The 18720-nt window shown below is 38.7% G+C and overlaps 3 protein-coding genes across 4 annotated transcripts; 1 reads left to right on the top strand and 2 right to left on the bottom strand.

Annotated features, from left to right (window-relative positions):
- Positions 1 to 751: 751 nt before the first annotated feature.
- Positions 752 to 3552, bottom strand: wu:fb59d01 (uncharacterized protein LOC322379 homolog). Its single transcript, XM_047045520.1, has 6 exons — positions 3390 to 3552; positions 2780 to 2974; positions 2180 to 2344; positions 1651 to 1713; positions 1411 to 1489; positions 752 to 1192 (listed from the first exon to the last, which is right to left on the bottom strand). The coding sequence occupies exons 1-6, from the start codon at positions 3451 to 3453 to the stop codon at positions 1135 to 1137; spliced, it is 624 nt and encodes a 207-aa protein (XP_046901476.1). The 5' UTR covers positions 3454 to 3552; the 3' UTR covers positions 752 to 1134.
- A 767-nt stretch (positions 3553 to 4319) lies between these two features.
- zdhhc12b (zinc finger DHHC-type palmitoyltransferase 12b) lies at positions 4320 to 8713 on the top strand. Of its 2 annotated transcripts, none has more exons than XM_047045010.1 (5): positions 4320 to 4694; positions 5082 to 5149; positions 5290 to 5382; positions 5502 to 5668; positions 6474 to 8713. In XM_047045010.1, exons 1-5 carry the CDS (start codon positions 4598 to 4600, stop codon positions 6787 to 6789), a joined length of 741 nt encoding a protein of 246 aa, XP_046900966.1. In that variant the 5' UTR covers positions 4320 to 4597; the 3' UTR covers positions 6790 to 8713. The 2 variants fall into 2 exon arrangements, with proteins under 2 accessions (XP_046900966.1, XP_046900965.1); XM_047045009.1 differs by having other exon boundaries at positions 5010 to 5149.
- Positions 8714 to 9064: 351 nt separating this feature from the next.
- pkn3 (protein kinase N3) lies at positions 9065 to 18369 on the bottom strand. Its single transcript, XM_047045923.1, has 22 exons — positions 18153 to 18369; positions 17366 to 17642; positions 17028 to 17185; positions 16792 to 16921; positions 16356 to 16507; positions 15823 to 16054; positions 15455 to 15637; positions 15001 to 15110; positions 14689 to 14832; positions 14122 to 14197; positions 13430 to 13592; positions 13120 to 13222; positions 12801 to 12868; positions 12620 to 12686; positions 12293 to 12384; positions 11973 to 12149; positions 11765 to 11827; positions 11187 to 11263; positions 10486 to 10628; positions 10200 to 10307; positions 9824 to 9904; positions 9065 to 9574 (listed from the first exon to the last, which is right to left on the bottom strand). The coding sequence occupies exons 1-22, from the start codon at positions 18171 to 18173 to the stop codon at positions 9368 to 9370; spliced, it is 2832 nt and encodes a 943-aa protein (XP_046901879.1). The 5' UTR covers positions 18174 to 18369; the 3' UTR covers positions 9065 to 9367.
- Positions 18370 to 18720: the final 351 nt, after the last annotated feature.

The raw sequence follows: 18720 nt of genomic DNA, 5'->3' as shown, positions 1-18720 counted from the left end.
ATCTTCATTATGGAGGACCATTGTATAAAATGCATAGGCTATTGTTTATTTTGTTTATGTAATCTTTCTAGCAATATTTTATATTTCCCAATTTGTTAATTAATTGCCTTATTAATTTCTGCCTTACCATTTTCATTTCAAAAGATTCATACTAACTAGTGCTAAATGCCTGTGATGCAGTCCGTGATGAAAATGGCGGTGAGACACACAAACCAGGGGCGATTCTAGGATCAGACCTTTAGGGGGGCTCAGCCCCCAACGAAATCTGCACCATTAAATTAACTACCTACTTCTTCTCTCCTCTTCTGAAAGGTGCATGGCAACACTGGATATTAAACCTGTTGAAAGCCCTGTTATTGTTATCATCATCTGTCACTAACAGACACTTTTGCAAACTCTTATGTAGAGCACTCAAACTGATTTAAGATAATAATTCATAATAATGCTTTTTTTTTATGTTTCATTATTATTTTTAGGGGTGATGAGATTACATTTAGGTGTGCTAAGCACCCTAAAAAGAGTCTAAAATCACAACTGACACAAACACTGATTCCTGGAACTACAGACAACCCACAACTGACCGAGGAGGCTAAATGCTTGTTTTCGCCTCGCTATATCCATGCCTCAAGAAACCAACCGAAGTTGCTAAAGTGATAGGAATAGTGTTCTTGTCCTATCGTTTCAACACCGACAACCGACCGAGGAACACCTGAACTATTTATAGGCCTATATGAAAAAGATTATAGTCAAGTTTTGAAAAACATATTTATTTTTGTCCTTTGAACCGTACAGACCAGATCAGAAATAAATTCATCCATTGATATACTGACAATTAAGTATTTGTATCATGTCATTTCCATATGTTATCAATATGTTTAGGCTACATTTCAATCCATTGCTTCCAGACACCAGTTTCAACTTCAAAACAACATCATGTACAAAATCTTTTATGTCTAGTTTATAAGTTAAACATAGATCTATGCTCTTAATTTGGCTCATAGTCTTAACAGTGCAGTGTATAAATAATTTCCTTCAAAACTGGCATGTCATATTTGTATTCATAGTAAACAAAAACTGACTTGACAAAGTTTAGAAATACCAAAGAGATTGGTGATAGCATGTAAAAAATATTCTCTAGTTCATTTCAATGTCCGGCACTGGCTGTCTCTTTCCTCTGTTGTCTTTCTCCTTCCTAGAAAGGAGAGAAGGTTGTCTGGTTATCGTTTTACTCTGTCATCTGAATGTCAAGAGTTACTATTAAATTACATTTAAACCAATTGATTACAAAAATCTGTATCTGTTCCTGTACTGTGGATTGCATACAGTATCAAAGCAAACGTGAGTTCCCTTCCCTTCCTTTCTCACATGCTTTAACCCTTTAAATGTTACTAAAACATCTACTTTTCTTACTTTTGTTTGACAATAAGAACAATAGAAGCGATCACAGCAACTGTGAAAACTACTCCTCCCAGAATTCCCACAATCAAGCCTGAGACAAAACAAAAACAAAAGCAAGGATTAAGATTTCAAAGATAATTAAATGTTCAAATTCATATGTAAACCTAACCCTTGAGAACAATTTAAATTAACCAAATGTATCCAATTGTATAATTGAACCCAATCACATTTTTATGTTCAACCATTTCATACCTGCATCAGTGGTGGCCTGATCTGGGTTAGGGATTGCCCCAGCCCCAATCCTGCCTGATCGTGCTGTAGAGAAGGAGCACACCTCATTTCAATTAGTACATACAGGAAAATGCTATCAGTGGTCATGGTGAGACTTCTTGTGGATACAACAGGAACTGCACAACTGAGCAACTGCATGGCCAGGTGGAAGGAGCTGAATAATGTGGTTTTATTGCAGTTGCCCAACCCTGTTCCTGGAGAGCTATGATGTGGGTTTCTGGTTGGACAGCCCTGGTACAATAGGGAATTGTGCGAAATGTGTGATTTCTGCAGAATAACTTAATTGGAAAGATTGCAATATTTTCATTGCAAATACCTCAATATATTTGTTTACTTAACATTCAAAATACACCAAAACCCTTTTGTTTACCTCACAGTACTCTATTAGTCATTTACATATTTTTTTAAGTGCATTCTTAATATTTGCTAATATATTAGTATACTGTCATATAGTAATATACACACTATATGACAAACATTGATAACCAACCCATGCAGATATCCTGGCATTCCTCTCTGGTCTCAAAGCGGTTTCCATTGCCCTGGCAGCCTCTGTACATGAATAGACGACAGTTCTTGTCCTCTGGGCTGTAGTGGTACCTCAGGAGCACGCCGAAGCAGCTGCCTTGGTCTACTTTGAGGCTACATAAAGCATCTGGGAGAAAGGAAGAACAGGAAACATGTAGATTAAATTGACATTGACCACAGTACAGTACTTAAAATATATAAACAGTGTGGGAAAATTGAACTGCAAATAAGTGCAACTGTAATGCCTTAATTTAAAATTATGAGTTAACCTCATACAAAAAATGATAAATGAACAAACATTTTTGCGGCAAAATAAAAAATAATTCTTAGGCAAGACTTTAGTTAAATAGTATGATATTAATTGTATAAACAATCTGGGTAAAACATTGAGTTTAGTTTACAATTTACTGTATCATTTACTGCAAACAAAAAACATGAATCAATGTACAGGTCAAACTCTAAAATGTAAGAAGTTTGGTACGTTAACTTCCTTCCCGCCTTCTTCCTCATTAAACCTCACTTCTCACAAAATGGCCACGGGCATGGCTGGGTGTCTGCCTACCTTTAGCTGGGTACAGATCATTGTACTTGGAGGAGCAAGACTCCATGCAGTCTTTGTCGTTGTGAAATCGGTTGTCATTCCCTCCCTGTCCTTTGTAGAAGAAAGGCATGCAGAATCCAGTACTGTGGTCATAGAAGTACTGCAGTTTAGACTCTTCTCCGGTCCCTTCGTCCATTTGCATACTGCAGTTTGGGTCTAAGAGAAAAATGGCTACTGGTCAGCATCTTAGGAGTGACAGAGGTCATTCAGGCATGGTTTATTAGATACAAATGTAAACGTTCTAAGATTTTTTGTGGTCTTTGTTCTAAAAGTAGCCTTCTGCACCTGTATGACACACCAGTCTTCCATACATTCACCCAAATAGCAAAACACAAACAAAACAGCAACTGGGTAATCAAACATTGAAATAAGACATCATACTAAATATGACAAAACAAATATATAGTTGATCATAATTTGTGTCTATGTGAACATTCTAACATGACAAAATCTCTAAGAAATTAAACATTTGGCCAATGTAGGGTGGCAAATTCTTACTGTTACAATAACACAATGAAAGCAAAGCCACGAGGTACTCCAGACAATTTAAAAAAAAGTTTCATAAACTTACTTTCAGCTGAAGTCATACAAAGTGTTACACCAAGTAATAACAATTGAAAGTAGATTTTTGCCATTTTGTTGCCGTTGCTAGACCCAAGCGTAAGTTTACTGTTGAGGTAAAAGTGTCTCTCTTTTCAAATCCTACTCTTGTTAGTCCAGGTAAGTTCTGTCCTTTGGACCCCTTATCAAGGATTTTAGAGTTATACGACAAGGGAGTGTCTCTCCGTCTCTTCCCTCTGACTTCATGGTTTCTATCATAAAACATGAAAATGACTGACAGTATCGAAGCAATAAAGACATGGTCTTTATTGTAGTTCAGTATCAAGTTCAAACGAATCAATACAGTTCTTGATTCTGTGTCATAGTATTTGAGGAGCAAAAAACAGTTAAACCAGTATGAACCAGTACTTTCACATACAACATCAACATAAGGTTAAGAAACTTTCCACATAAGATCTTGTAAATGTGCAAATATTCACCAGAATGACATTTTGCTTTTATGATGTGCATAAGTGACAAGATGATGTGGAGGTTGAACAAGTAGCCTATTTTGAGAATTGTAGTTGTGATCTGGGAAATGTCAGTACCAAACCACCGAAGAGCTTTCATCATTTGCTGCATCACGGGCACTGAACTATGTATTCCAGATATCTGTGTGTTACACACATCTTACTGCATCTTTACTCTGCCCTATCTAGTTCAGAAATCTGTGTTTGTGTCACATCTTAATCACCGACTGCATCACAGACGTGCACTAGTGATAACTAAAAGACAGGAAAGGTTTATGCTGCTGCGTATTTTTAAACTATTGTTTCATCTTCTTTAATTCACTTAGTTTGAGAGCGTAGCGCTGTTGCCTTATTGTGAAAGTTTCACTGAAACGTGACGAAATATCTGCATGCACATTGGTTCGTTGTCTGAACCAGTCCAAAGCATTGGTTTCAATCCAGTGGTTGGTTACCAGTCGCCATATCAACAATAACTCGTTTGCAGCTAGCTAAACTAACTGAAGGAGTAGAAATTTGTATTTGTATAATCTGTCTTTCCGTTTAAGACGTCTTGTTCGACATGTAGGCTAGCATGTACACGACACACACGGAAGCACACTCCAGCTCGCTTAACAGATAGGTTGTACATGGTGTTGCAATTTGACTGATCTGGTTAGGCTATGTGTCAGCTAGCTATACTCGTGTGCTTAAGTCAATGTAGCCGATAGCTATGTTCAAAAATGTGTTTGGGTCAGGATTTCTTGTAAGGACTGCGCACATTATCCTCACATGGGTGATAACGTTAATTCTCTTCCTACATGATACAGGTAACGTTAGCCAACCAGTTACTTAAAGTGGATTTGCATGTACAAAGCTTAGATATTAATGAGAAAATCGTCTAGGGTTAGGGTACATTTGAGGTTTCAGACAAATTATTAGACTACAGTAGCTGTATTAAGTATTTTCTATATAGTTATTGTGCTAGTGTATGATACTCTAGGCTAATTCTGTTGCTATAAGTTGTCACTGCATACAAAACAACGTCCATTCTGTGTGTAAAACACTTGAATTTATGCAACTCTTTGGGAAAGGTCGTCGTCTAGTAATATTTGTAATAATCTTTGCTGCTCATTATGTTGCAGATCTCCGGAAACAAGAAGAGTCAGGGCACCTAATACAACCTGTACTCTTCGTCCTTCTGGTTCTCTTGTCAGTGTTGCTGTATTTTACAGTGTCACTGATGGACCCCGGCTTTGTGCTATCTGATGACCGCGATTTGCTAGTGAGTTAGACATGTATTCTGCTATTATTCAGTCTGTAATTAATGTCAAGGTGATGTGTTTTGCATTGAATGTACTGTCAACACACCCAGTGTTAAGGTTCATATGACTGACATGCACCTGTCCTGCATTCTATTGTCAGTTCACTCTTGGCATTACTGAAGAGCAAGATGATATGATTCCACCGACTACAAAATCACTTAGACAACGTCGCTGTGGACATTGCTTACTTCAGGTAAGTATGGATATGATAGCATGGACATGTCTAAGACAAATATTTAAAGTTCTTAAAACATGAACATGGCAAACCTGACTGATTGACAATAACCAGCTTCTCCCTCTGTTGTTGAGCAGCAGCCAATGAGATCCAAGCATTGTCAGACCTGTCAGCATTGCGTCCGTCGCTATGACCACCACTGCCCCTGGATAGAAAATTGTGTTGGGGAAAGGAACCATCGCTGGTTTGTGCTCTATCTGGCTGTCCAGTTGCTTGTTCTGATGTGGGGTCTACATATGGCATGGTGAGTAATATTGCCTTTGTTTGGATGGAGTTACACTGACAAGTCATTCATTCCTGAGGGAGTCAGATGGCTGAGCGGTGAGGGAGTCGGGCTAGTAATCAGAAGGTTGCCGGATCGATTCCCCGCCGTGCCACATGATGTTGTGTCCTTGTGTCCTGTGGGCAAGGCACTTCACCCTACTTGCCTCAGGGGGAATGTCCCTGTACTTACTGTAAGTCGCTCTGGATAAGAGCGTCTGCCAAATGACTAAATGTAAATGTAAATTCCAGTGGTTCCACAATGTTGCTCATACGGCACTGATATGGACATGCAGTAGGGATGGCCATTAAACATTAATAGTATAATGCAGATGCTTTTATCCAAAGGAACGTACAAACGGGGATTATAACTGCCAACCTTTCGAAATGCTCTACCTCTGAATGTCACTGAATAAACAATTTCAGACAGTTTACACCCCTGAGAACACTGCTTTTTTTGTGGTTTGCACCCATTACCCATTGATCAATTGAAAAAAGACAGGTTGCAAAAAGGAGACATTCGTCATGCCGGTAGAAATGGGTACTGTAGGCATTTCTCATCAATATGACAGCAGTTGGATAATGTCATTGTCTATATACGCAAGATTCCTTCAATGAAAGTAAGTGGGCCACTAGACAAATGACCAGCCCAATAATTTAGTGTCTTACAGTGGAGCATACTTGGTGTACATATGATGTTTTTTATGTGATTAATGTGGTTGACAAAGTAGTCATATATCATATGACTACTATAATTACTATAATAATAATCATTTTTTCTTCTTCAGGTCAGGGTTCATGTTTGCCCCTACCTGGCAGCTGTGGTTACATGCTAACGGAGTGCTCTTGGGGGCGGCTGTGATGGAGGCTGTCCTCTCCCTGACAGTGTTGCTCCTCCTCGGCTCCCACCTCTATCTCGTCTCTCTTAACACCACCACTTGGGAGTTCATGTCACGCCACCGCATCTCTTACCTCAAACACTGTGGGATTGATGAGAACCCCTTTGACCGTGGTGCATTGCGCAACCTGTGGGGATTCTTTTGTGGCTGGGGGACTGTCGTGTGGGAGCAGGTGTACTTCAGGGAGGGAAACGACCCCATTTAGGTCATAGTTTGTCTTATGTCTACATACCTACAGTAGACGCGGTATTTATTATATTTATCAAATAATTTACAATGTTTACAGTGTCTCTATTGGAAATACATTTTGATATGCACCCTGACCCCAACAAACGAAAATGTTTCAGAAACAGACGTTATGGGGAATGATTCCTTTATACCATTTCATGTTTCCTTGTGCTATTTCATTAGTAAAAAAATATTTTAAAATAGCAGTGCAATTGAATTGCAAACTTGTTACATGATAATAGAAGTAGACCAGCGAAATACCAACAAAAAAGGTCAAGGGGACTGGTACATGTATAGATTGATAGGGGACTGATACATGTATAGATTGATAGGGGACTGATACATGTATAGATTGATAGGGGACTGATACATGTATAGATTGATAGCAAGTAAAGCCTGTGCAGACTTACCTTTATGATGATACAGGAGAAAAGGGAACATGTTTATCTGGTATTGGTTCCTTAGCCATGGGATGAAGCTAGTTCTTCTGTGTGTTTTTTATAGACTCAATGCTTTTTGGACTCATTGGAGTAAAGCCCTATACTGGGCATTTCTATAGGCGAGTCTCATGACTTCAGTGGAACTCGATGGGCAGCTGTGGGAAACTCGACCAGCATAATCATAATCCTAGTCGTATCCTATTGTCTTGTCTCAAGACTTTTATACTCCTCCCCACATTGTTCTCTAGCCTGACATGTATAAATGACCAAAATGCACCTTTACCTGTTTTTAAATGCTGATTATCATGGATCATACTAAAGTGAGCAGTATTTTCCCGCTCATCATCTTGCCTCCTGGGAACGAATAGAAAATATTGTATTGTCTGACAGGAACAAATGAACTCAATTCACTTTTGATCTCCAGCTGTATTATAATCAACCACATACCACACTACCTGTTACAAAGGAAGACTGGATCTAGTAGACCTAGTGGACCTCTTAGTTCCTCTTAAGTTGTGTTGATACTGAAAATCAACAAAGAACACACATTGATCAATGATACTGCTCTGTACTTTTTTCCAAAGCACATTCCTGTTTTATGTTGTGTTTCTTACAAATAATTTTTGTCTAATCACTAAATTACCTGTACTTTATCTGTACAATAATGCAGGCTTAGTTTTTGGCCCCACCACAGCTCAATGATACATTTCCAGAGGAAAACATTCAAGCCAAATTATTCATGTGTACTCGTTTCATACTATTAACCTTATAACAGGGTAAAATAACACTGGTATGGTACAACACCCGTTCTTTTTGGTGAAAGGGGTATGAGGTTTTTACAATCAAGAAATACAAACACTTTGTTTTAACACTTTGTGAGCTTATGTTCATTGTGAAATGCTAAATAGGTAATTGTTTCTTATTGAATGGTACTGAAGCATTAAGATATTTATATAGAGTTAATCAGTTTTAAAACAAGTTGGGTAATAGCAAATACCATGTCTAGTAAATATTCACTGGGATTACTGAGATTATTTTTGTAAACATTTATATTTATAGTTCTAAATTAATTTCATCTGTTAATTTGTTTTATAAAAGCAAGTCAGTTTTACATGTTTAAAGTTATGTATACTGTGAGCACTTAAGTACTGTTAGATGAGGTGAATTTGAGAACAAAGAGGACTGTCTTGTGTATTCCTTTTACATTTTCTGCTGTGGAATATAGTGACTATCAGAGAGCAATAATTGTAAATCCTTATTTTTAAAGTTTGTATTTATTTTGTAACTGGAAATTGTTATATTAGGATTTTAAAATGCAATTGACCTGCAATTTGACATTGTTTGTTCAGTGACTTAACATTTTTGAATATTTATGCAACATTCCTTGTTCTATATGTTTTCTACTTTGCAGTGTTTCCTCCAATAAATGTATTAAATGCAATATTTATTAAACGTCACTAAAATTTGAGTCAAATATTGCTTTATTAATTTACATTTTTCTTCATGTGTTAAGGAAATTCTTTCATTCAATTTTGTACTTTGCATATCAACTTCCAATTCAACTTAAACAATAATTGTTCACCAAATCTACTCTGGTAAATTAAATCCTATTCATTACTGTAAAAGGAGTATAAAGCAAGCTTTGATCATGTATCAGAAAATATATTTAACATTTCATATATTTATCTTAGAAATAAATCAAGACCTTGTATTTTAGTGATGTTCACTGACAAAATTAGAATATGGTAATATAATCAAAAGTACATTCGACTGAACCCAAATTCAATCCCACAAGAAAAATGCATTTAAATGTGTAATAAAACAAAGCTTCTCATTCTTAACAACACAAATCAATAACAAACATTTGAACAAGGAAGAGACAAAACAAAACCATCTACTGTAGTTAACAGAAGAACAAGAAATCAATTTAGCTAAGAACAGTGGTTTTCAAAGTAAAAGTAACAGACTAATGTCTCATTAGTATGCACAGATGTTGTAGGCAGTGAGTGTAGGATGCCAATGAATGTGTACACAGGGGCTTGAGTTTGCAAAGATAGGGGCAAAACAATAGAGCAACAGTGGTTATGTTGCCAAGGGAAACCATTCCAAATAGCTTTACACTAAATGCTTTGAGCAGAAGTCAAAATCAGCAAATATATCCTTTTGCTTGGCAGTTAGGAGGTAAGGTGTTTGGGGAGGGGTAAGTACAGGTCTGAGAGATGTGAACTCCTTGTCAAAGTTACTGACATCTGTTGGTGCTTTAATCGAGGGTATGAATGGAGGTTTCACCTTTTTGGCTAGTAAAGCCTCCCAGACAACACCCTGCAAAAGAAAAAATACTGTACATTCAGCAAGAAGAAAACATTGAACATTGAAACATAGTTTGCTAAAACAACCGATGGCATTCCTTTAAGAAATGTGAACTTCAAATGAAAATATAAACCAGTAGCCACCCCGGTTGCTGAGGTTACATGCGCAACACTGGTTCTTCTTTTTTGACTGATGTACAAGTGAAATTATTATCTTTTGAACAAAAAGAGATGAAAGGACCACCAAACAGTGAGTGTTTACCTGGAAGAACCTGTGTCTCTTGACCTCGTTAGAATCCTGCTCTCCTGCTCCTAGTCTTCTCTCAGGGTTCTTTTGTAGCAGCTACAGGAACGGGAAATTGCAAATCATTATCCAGGCAAAGTATATTCAACCACTCTACTTATAGGATTCCATCTACAGACTTCTGTTAAGTGGCATTAATTCAAACGTTTTATTTAATTTAATATACACACTTGAAATGCTAGTTAATTTGAACTATTAACTTACCTAGATTTACTCAACAGAATTTTCACTTCAATATAATTTGTCCTATGCACTGCTATTGATGAAACTGATCTTACTCTGCTATTCTTTAATTCAACGCAACAGACTACGTCAGTGCAACACACCATCTTACCTTTTGGATGACGGACACAGATTCAGGTGATAGGAATCTAGGATAGCGAACTTCATCATTCACAATGCTGTCAAACACCTCCTCTTCGTCATCACCAGGAAAAGGAGACTTTCAGTGACAAGAAAAGAGACGTAAAGAAATGCATCATAGATAATTTATGTATAACCGTAATATTCATCTTTAATATGTGTTCTGTTATAGCAAGCAAATTCAAAAAGTATATGTTACGGCAAAATAGACTTTCTATAGGCACTGTACCTTCGGGTCAACACATTATAGAACTTACCTCCCCCACCAGCATTTCATAAATGAGCACTCCCAGACCCCACCAGTCCACAGAGCGTGTGTAGTTATTTTCTGTCAACACCTCCGGAGCTAGAAACTCAGGTGTGCCACAGAAGGTGGAAGTGTAATCCCCGTGGCCCATACCTGCATTCAGATACACAGAAATATCACGTTAAGAATCATTCAAACATTTATTATTTCACTTTGTTTGAAGCATGCATGATTGATGTAGTGTTCTGTTAAAATGGTACATCTTTTAAAATAACGGGCAGCATCATGAACCAAATGGTGTTGACATTGCTGAAGTTCTTAGAATTGCAAGACAGAGTGTAGGAGTATCCGTGCGGCATTACAATGCTGCCTTATTGTACATGGCCCAATGGGCTTGAAGCAGGCCAACACAAGTGTCGTTAATGAACATAATGAGTGCCCAAGTGCCATGCCGTAACTAGACTTCGCTCATATGTTGTAAACTACTTTTGCCATCTTTCTGTTGCTTAGCTTGCTACATTTCCATGGTGGGTAGCTTTAGTGTAAAACAGCTTCATTTAATGTAACTGGTAGCTTAGATCACTATATTTTCCAAGTAGCTTGCCCAACACTAAGTATGGACATTTTACCATGCTTAATGATCTATGGACAACCCTGATATTGATTAAAAGTCCCACCCAAGTAAATGGCATGTTGTCAAAACTGACTTACCTTCTTTGCACAACCCAAAGTCTGCTATTTTTACAAAGCCATCTGCATCCATTAGCAGGTTGTCAAGCTTCATATCACTGAAAGAGTAAGAGAGATTACAATTCATAGATTAATTTGGCCTTCCACGTAAAACAGTTATGCGTCTACTGCTACTGGTATTTAGCCTCTAGTTAAAAATTGGTGATGTTGCAGCACAATGGAACCTTAAAACAATTTTCAATTACATTTATTAAATTGAACCTTGCAATTAAATTATCCACTATGTGGTGTAGGAATTTTCCAAATCGCAAATTTCCCTGCCTGGTGATTAATAGTGTGATTATATAAATAAAATAATCATCCTCCAATATTAAATGGGTTTGGTCTATTTCAGACTTGTTGGTTCAGATTTGTTCAGATTTTGTGGAGGTTGATTCAATCCTTATTTTTTTTATGAGGATACTTACTACAGTAGCAAAACCCCTAGGCTGAAAAGGTTTACATCACAGCAGCACAAGACTGTCAAGTTTACTGATGTGAGACTAAATGTTAGTGGAATGGTCAGTCTGGTTAGCTGGGCTAGTGACCTTTGAACTCACCGGTAAACTATTTTGTTCTGATGAAGAAACTCCAGTCCGAGAAGCACACAGGAAGCATAGAACCTACACAATAAACACACATGCACTTTTCAGACAGTCAAGTTCTTGAATGGAATTAAAGTTTTACATCAGTAACTGTATGGTTGTTATAGTACTGCAGGGCTTGAAATGTATGCCACTCAAAGACCTTGTGCGTGAAAGTTTTTACCGGGTCTGTTTCTCAGTGAAGATGTTTGCATGTATGTGAGTCATTAGGTCGCCACCAGGTGAATAGTCCATGACAAAGCAAAAGTGTTCCACCGTCTGGAAGCTGCCATGCAGATTCACCAGGAAGGGATGGTCTGATTGGTTGATTGTCTCAAAAATCCTCTTCTCACACATAAGACTGATTAACGACACTCATGCACACACAGACATAGAGAGAGAGAGTTATGTTATAGACTTGCTTAATTAGGGCTGAGTTGGTTCTACTCCATGCAGGTTGTTGCCATTGCAGTATTTTTTAATCAACTCATCAGCCTCTCTCACCTTTCCACTTCATCACGTGTCACCACATCACCTTTCTTCAGTGCTTTTATGGCGAATATTTGCCCAGACTTCTTATACTGTGCCAGCAGGACCTTGGGACAAAAACGCACACTTAATTTGTTATCTGACCATTACTTTGTTAATCTGACCAGTTTTTAAAACTTAGGCACTAAGCCTCTAATATAATTATACCCAGCAATCTTTGCACATGAAATGTGCACTTCATTCTCTGAGGACCCTGAATTGGCGACCCACCACATATCTTTTATGAGGTATCCGATCCATTGTGGTATCCATGAAGAACTACATCTAAGCACAGAGATTTACCTTTCCAAAGTGTCCTCTTCCCAGAACGGAGATGCAATTGAAATCGTCCATCTGCAATCCTTTTTTCCTAAATAGAGGCATTATAGATTAGATTACTTGGCAAGGAGGGCTTAGATAAAAAGGGTAGGTTTACGTAAACCCTGCATGGGAAGATCCAGAGTGACATGGAAGACCAACTTACTTAGGAGAGGGATGGTATATGGTCTTTTCTATGGGTGCATGGTATTCAGATGCGCCATCTATAAAAGGCTTAAGGGAGAAGGTGAGATGGAGATGTGAACACAGAGAGAGAACAAGCACTTGACATCAAGCAACTGACTATGCAAAGAAGTAAAGAGCGAACAAGCTTTTAATATGAAGCTTCTTAAGTGACGTACAAGGTCAACAGTGTTAAGAGTTTGAAATACCCGAATAGAATCAAACAACCACAGAATTCTTTCTTGCACTTTGCCACATACAAATAAGGAAGAAAAGGATGTGTACATCTGGCAGACTCATACCACAGAGGGAGAGATTTGTGGTGCAGGAGTTTTTTCCAGTGTGTGACGTGGGGCTTTAGCAGGACGGTCTTCACTAAAGTCGAGTTTCATCACAGCAGCATCTCTGCAACAGTGTTACTGTTCCTTTAAACATCTGATTTTTCCGATTTCTTTTTTTTTTTTTTTTTTTTTACTTATTCCTACAATATTAACTCTTCATCTTTCTGTTGTGTACCTAGACCTAAATATTGTTGGTACATTTGTTGGGTTAGGCCTATCTTAGTTGCTTTAATCCTTGTTTTTAAATAGTGGTTGAAGCTTCATTGCATACCCTTGAAGATTAGGGGTGGACACAGTTCTCTCAGTTATGGGGGGAGAGATAACATCCAGGCCCATGGCTGCCAGGGAGCCACAGGGGGGCAGGATGCTCATCATCAGACGACCCCATGTAGCAAAGTTCATGTTCATCTGGGCTGCCCGTAAAAAATGTTTCCCTGAGGAGACGGGCTCAGTTTAAATCTTCTAGTTAATACTATTACGTAACTTTATTTAATATAATAAAGCTCAAATGTGTTCCTCTACACAGCTGTACTCATGTCAAATTAGTTTACTAGTATATATAAAGTATATTTGTGTACAAGGTAGGGTAAAAAGTCTGAATTAAATACACAAGATAAACATAGGATATGTATACACAATGAGGAGTAGTCAATTTAGACTGAGCTCAATAAATATGAGGCACTGAAGTAATACTATGCAATAATTTAAATGCTCATCAATAACTGTTCCAAATAGATTACAAGCTTGGAAATGGAATGGTTGATTCACTGGGGGAAACTATTTTCCTACTTCATATCATTCATCACACTTAGATGATGCATTTATCGAGACTGCTTTCAGTGCACACTTCCTCTACAAAAGGGCTGCAAATACTTAGTTTGGAAGTTGTATCTCAAACATGTCTTAGGCCATACCAGGAAAATAATGATTTCATGAATAAATTATACTTTAACAGTAATTTACCTTTTTCTTTCGGAAAAATGCGCTTCTGTCTCTGCAGTTTGGTGAGCCGCTCTATGACAGGTTTGATAAAGGTGACCTAAAAAAAGAAAACAGTGAGATACTAATTAATATCAAGAATAAAACATGGCTAGTGTGCTTGTAGGGAATGAGTAAAAAGTAAGAGGTAAACATCACTGGCTAAATAAAAAGCATTGGCTAAATAATTGAATTGTTGTTTTGATCCAAATATTTTAGTAATGTTTGTGTTTTTGAGGTGTGGAATCACTAAATGTTCTGATGGTTTCGAGTTATCGTATCACCCACTTGATGTGCTGAGCCCGATCTCCAGAACAATAACACACTTAGAAAAACACTATCTGGGAAACATTCTTGGAAAATATGGGTAGGTTGGTACTTGGTACTTAGTAACTGTACAGCACTCATTACAAGTAATACTGCCTTTCGTTCCAATGGCTAGTCTATGAAAGTACTAACCTTATTGAAGAGGAACAAACTGCACCTGTGGTACACATTGACAGTCAGGCCTTTGATACATGACCCTGTTTTCTCACTGGTCTCCACACTAACCTCTGTGAACAGCATGCCTTGGGGCTCAAGGTTCAGACACAGGCTATGGCGCTGGTTATCCAGAAAGTCCTCCAGACGAAGGAACTGGATTGCACACAGGTTCCTCCAATCCCGCCAGTACACACCAATGTCCAGCTCTCTGGACTAAAGAAGGGTGATTGAACAATGGTGACACAAACAAATACCACACATTTTTTGGCTCTAAAGGCACTAACTCTCTTCCGATTAGTTGCTAAATTGATAATTGTAATGGTAATAAGAATCAAGATAAGATGTATAGGAGAAAAGACTGAGTGAGTCAGAAAGACTGACTCGCTCAAGTTCAATGCTGAAGCTCTGGTTCCAGGCATCTTTGCTGAGGGATCTCCAGTTGGTGCTACCGACCATTCTATTGTCCAACTTCAGCACAGCGCTGATCTCAGCTGAGGACAAGTGTCAGGAAACAGGAAACACAATATTTAGTGGCAACATTTTCTGGTTTACTTTCCTTAATTCAGCATGAATTTATGTGAATACATTGTATTTGTACATTTACTAATTGACACCAAGAGTCATTTAGTGATATGCTTGATATAATTGGAAAGCTAAGAGTCTGTTGTTTCATCTGATATCAAATAAAAAAATGGAGAGTCAGTTTAAATCATTAGTTGAACCAGCCAGAAGAAAAGGTTATCTATATTTGGATATGAGAGTGGGACATGTAAAACAGGGTGGGAAAAGCATTTAGAAAACAAATTGTGGTTGTGTTTACAGGGGATACACTTACAGGAGAGTTCGTCAGTTTTAGAGGCTTTGCCATTGGTGCCTCGACCATAAAGGCCAGCTCTCAGCTTCAAGGACTTAGCCTCTGAGGGGCTTTCAGGGGTTGTTTGGATGCTGGTCATGTGACAGCGGCTGGGAATAGATTCCAACAGGTCCTGACAGCCCATAATACGTACCTCAAGTCTCCCTGGAAGTCCATATAAGGGTTTGGGCAAACAAATTAGAACACATTTTGGATGGATGGTTAGATATAAAGACTTGTATAATACAACAGGCAGAAAAATTTGATCATAGAAATGTCTTATTTATTGTACCTAATACAATGAGAGCTATGAATCAGAAATGCAAATACAATGCTATTCTGTTATTTACCTGTAAGGCTGACGGGTTTAAAGAACTTAGAAGAGCCAGAAGAAGAAACTGAAGTAGTACTGGAGTTTAAGCTTCCTTTCTGCAAACCCATGGAGGGTGTTGACCCCTGAGTGAGTTCGTCCTTTATAGCAGCACGTTGGGGATGGTCTTGGGGAAGCTCATTCAATCGCCGTTCCAAAGACAGATGCAGCAGGTCAATCTTCTGAGAGGATTCTTGAAATCGTGCCCGGGCCTTTGTGTGAACACCCCCATACACACAGATCCAAACATTACAGTACACGCAATGAGTGGTTACAAAAACGGGCAGCAGAAGATTTGCAACATTTAGCCTGTCTTACTGGAAGTGTGTTTTTATGGTTGGCTATTTTTATTTTGATGTTTGGAGAAATCATATCTATTAAGAGCTAAGAGTATTCTGTCTGAATGAATACCTTGAATACCTGAATTACCAATAGGGGAATAATTAAGAAAACTGGCACCATTAACATTAGGATAAACCAATTTGGGTCATTTATAGGTTAAAAGTGGTCTACCTCTGCTAATCCCCGGTGATCCAGCACCTTGAGTCCCCCCAGTTGCTTCACCACATTCTTGGCACCCTCAGCCACAGCTGCCTCAATCTTTAGGTGGTGCCTGAGTTCTGCCACTCTTAGTTCGAGAAGACCAATAGCATCTGGCTTTCGACCTGAGTGGGAAGAGGGTACAGATGTACATAAAGGTACGCAACTTTTAGATAATTTCCGAGAAGCATGGTGGGATTAATTAATATAAAATGAAATACATTTGGAACCATTAAGAGTGCTCTGGAGTGAATGCACACAACCTCAGACTGGGGCTAAGATTGATTTTTCAGCATTGCAACTAATCCAAGCACAAAGCCATGCAATGCTGAACAATTAATCTTAGCCCCAGTCTGAGGTTGTGTGCACTGCTATCCGTGTCCCATGATGGTTGTGTTGACTAACTCACCATCCATATCTGTGGCATCTCTATCCCCATTTCTAGTCTGGTTAACTTTGACAATTTGCATGCGGAGCAACTCAATCTTAGTCCGACTGTCTTGTAACATTTGCTGGGCTGTAAAAACCAATTTACGGTCCTGGAGAAGAGAAGTTAAGGACACAAGGCACTGGTTCCTAGATTTGAGAAGATAGGTAAAAAGCTTGTTTAATACTGCAACAGGCAGTATGTGTTAAGTCCCAAACCTTTACGGAGCTGCTGGCGTAGGTCTGAATGATGTTCTCAGCCCCCTGTTTAACTTTGGTCTCCATGGTCAACTGTTTTTTCAATGTGATGACACGATTAGCCAATGGTGACATGGGTTCCTCCCAACAACATGGGTCAGGTGATGTGGTGTCCTCTACTACTTCAAAAAAGCGAAACAAAAGTTTTGTTTTGTTCAGGCACAGGAAGAGCCTTCATTTTAGTGCCATCTCCTTTATGGTCACTTCCAAACCAGAAAGGGTGTGGATCCTTAAGAAGTTTGGCAGCATTTGTAATCTATACTAAATACTATATTATTTACAAGCTGATAAAATGATACCTGCATTTCTGTCCTTTTCTGTGGCCATGGCACGGGCAGTGAGTTCTTGCAACTCCCAGTGTAAGTGCTCCAACTTGCGGTTTGATGCTCTCAGCTGGCCTTCTACATCAGCAGCACTCTTGCGGTTAGTGACAGCACGTCGAAGCCTCTCTGCTGCCTCCTTGATCTTCAGCTCGCGCTGGATCTCCTGCCTGAGCGTGGTGCGTGCATCTTCAAGTCGCTGCTGAAATTTGGGGTCCAGGATGTCTCCATCAACAAAGCCTTGCATGCAAGTGTTCTGCCAAAGAAGAAAACAATTGGCTGATTCCATGTGAAGATCAAGAAGCAAAACCAGACGTCATCACTTGTCAACCCCAAGGGGGAGGTAGCTGAGTTGCATGCATTGCATTTGAAAAGACAAAGCCCCTTAAACATCAACAGCTGACGTGGGGTGGAAGAACTTGACTAGCTCACACACATCTAAAACCCCAGAAAACACGTTTAGGATGACAGAATGGAAAAGGAAACAAACCCATAATTTATTATCACACATAGGCTACTTTCCCCTAGGCGGTGAATCGAATCCAGCCACAAGACAGTTTATATTTTTTGTAAGGTAGGCTACATTACCCAAATAAGCCTTTTGTAAGCGTTCACAGCCAGATTCATTCATAATTTCATGTCCCCGTGGGTACAGAACAATTTTTTTAAGTAGGCCTAGGCTAGCCTAGCCTAGAACGTACAGAAATTGAGTTGAGTTATCTACATGACCTATGCTGCACACGAATTACAATTTCCCAGTGCTTACCTGAAGTGTTAAACCTGCCATGTCAAAATAGCACACTTTTTTATGACAATGGGGTTTCCAAAACACTAACCCGCCGTCCGCAATCCTCAAGTTTGCTAGGGTAGCTTACTATAGCTGGCTAACAAACGTTCCACTAAAATCATTAAAAATGTCAATATAGGTTAGAGAACAAACTCTGTAGTTTGTTAAGAGAAAAGCAAAACACAATACAGATGGGTTTTCCCCCCAAAACTATACTACATAGCAGGATACACCTGTCCAAGTCCCTATAGCAGCACACTAACGGGCTAACAATCATCCCAGGTGAGATGAGGGCGTGTCAAAATGGTGGTATGAGTTTTCAAACTTTTTGGGGGTTCTAAAACTTTACTGTTTTAAGACCTTTTCAATTGCCGAAGCCTACATTAATGGAAGCAATTATAAAACGCATAAAAAGCATTTTATTATTTATCTTAAGAAGTGAAGTCGTCTATCTTCTTCTTTGTTGATATTAGGCCTATGGCAGATTGCATGTGGGGCAGCTGTTCAATGCTTAAAATAGAATTACTTGGACTTATTCAGGGTATTT

The sequence above is a fragment of the Hypomesus transpacificus genome, chromosome 22 (genome assembly GCF_021917145.1).
Source record: "Hypomesus transpacificus isolate Combined female chromosome 22, fHypTra1, whole genome shotgun sequence".
NCBI classification, from domain to species: Eukaryota; Metazoa; Chordata; class Actinopteri; order Osmeriformes; family Osmeridae; genus Hypomesus; species Hypomesus transpacificus.
Note: the sequence above shows the minus strand (reverse complement) of the source record. Positions and strands in the feature narration are given on the sequence as shown.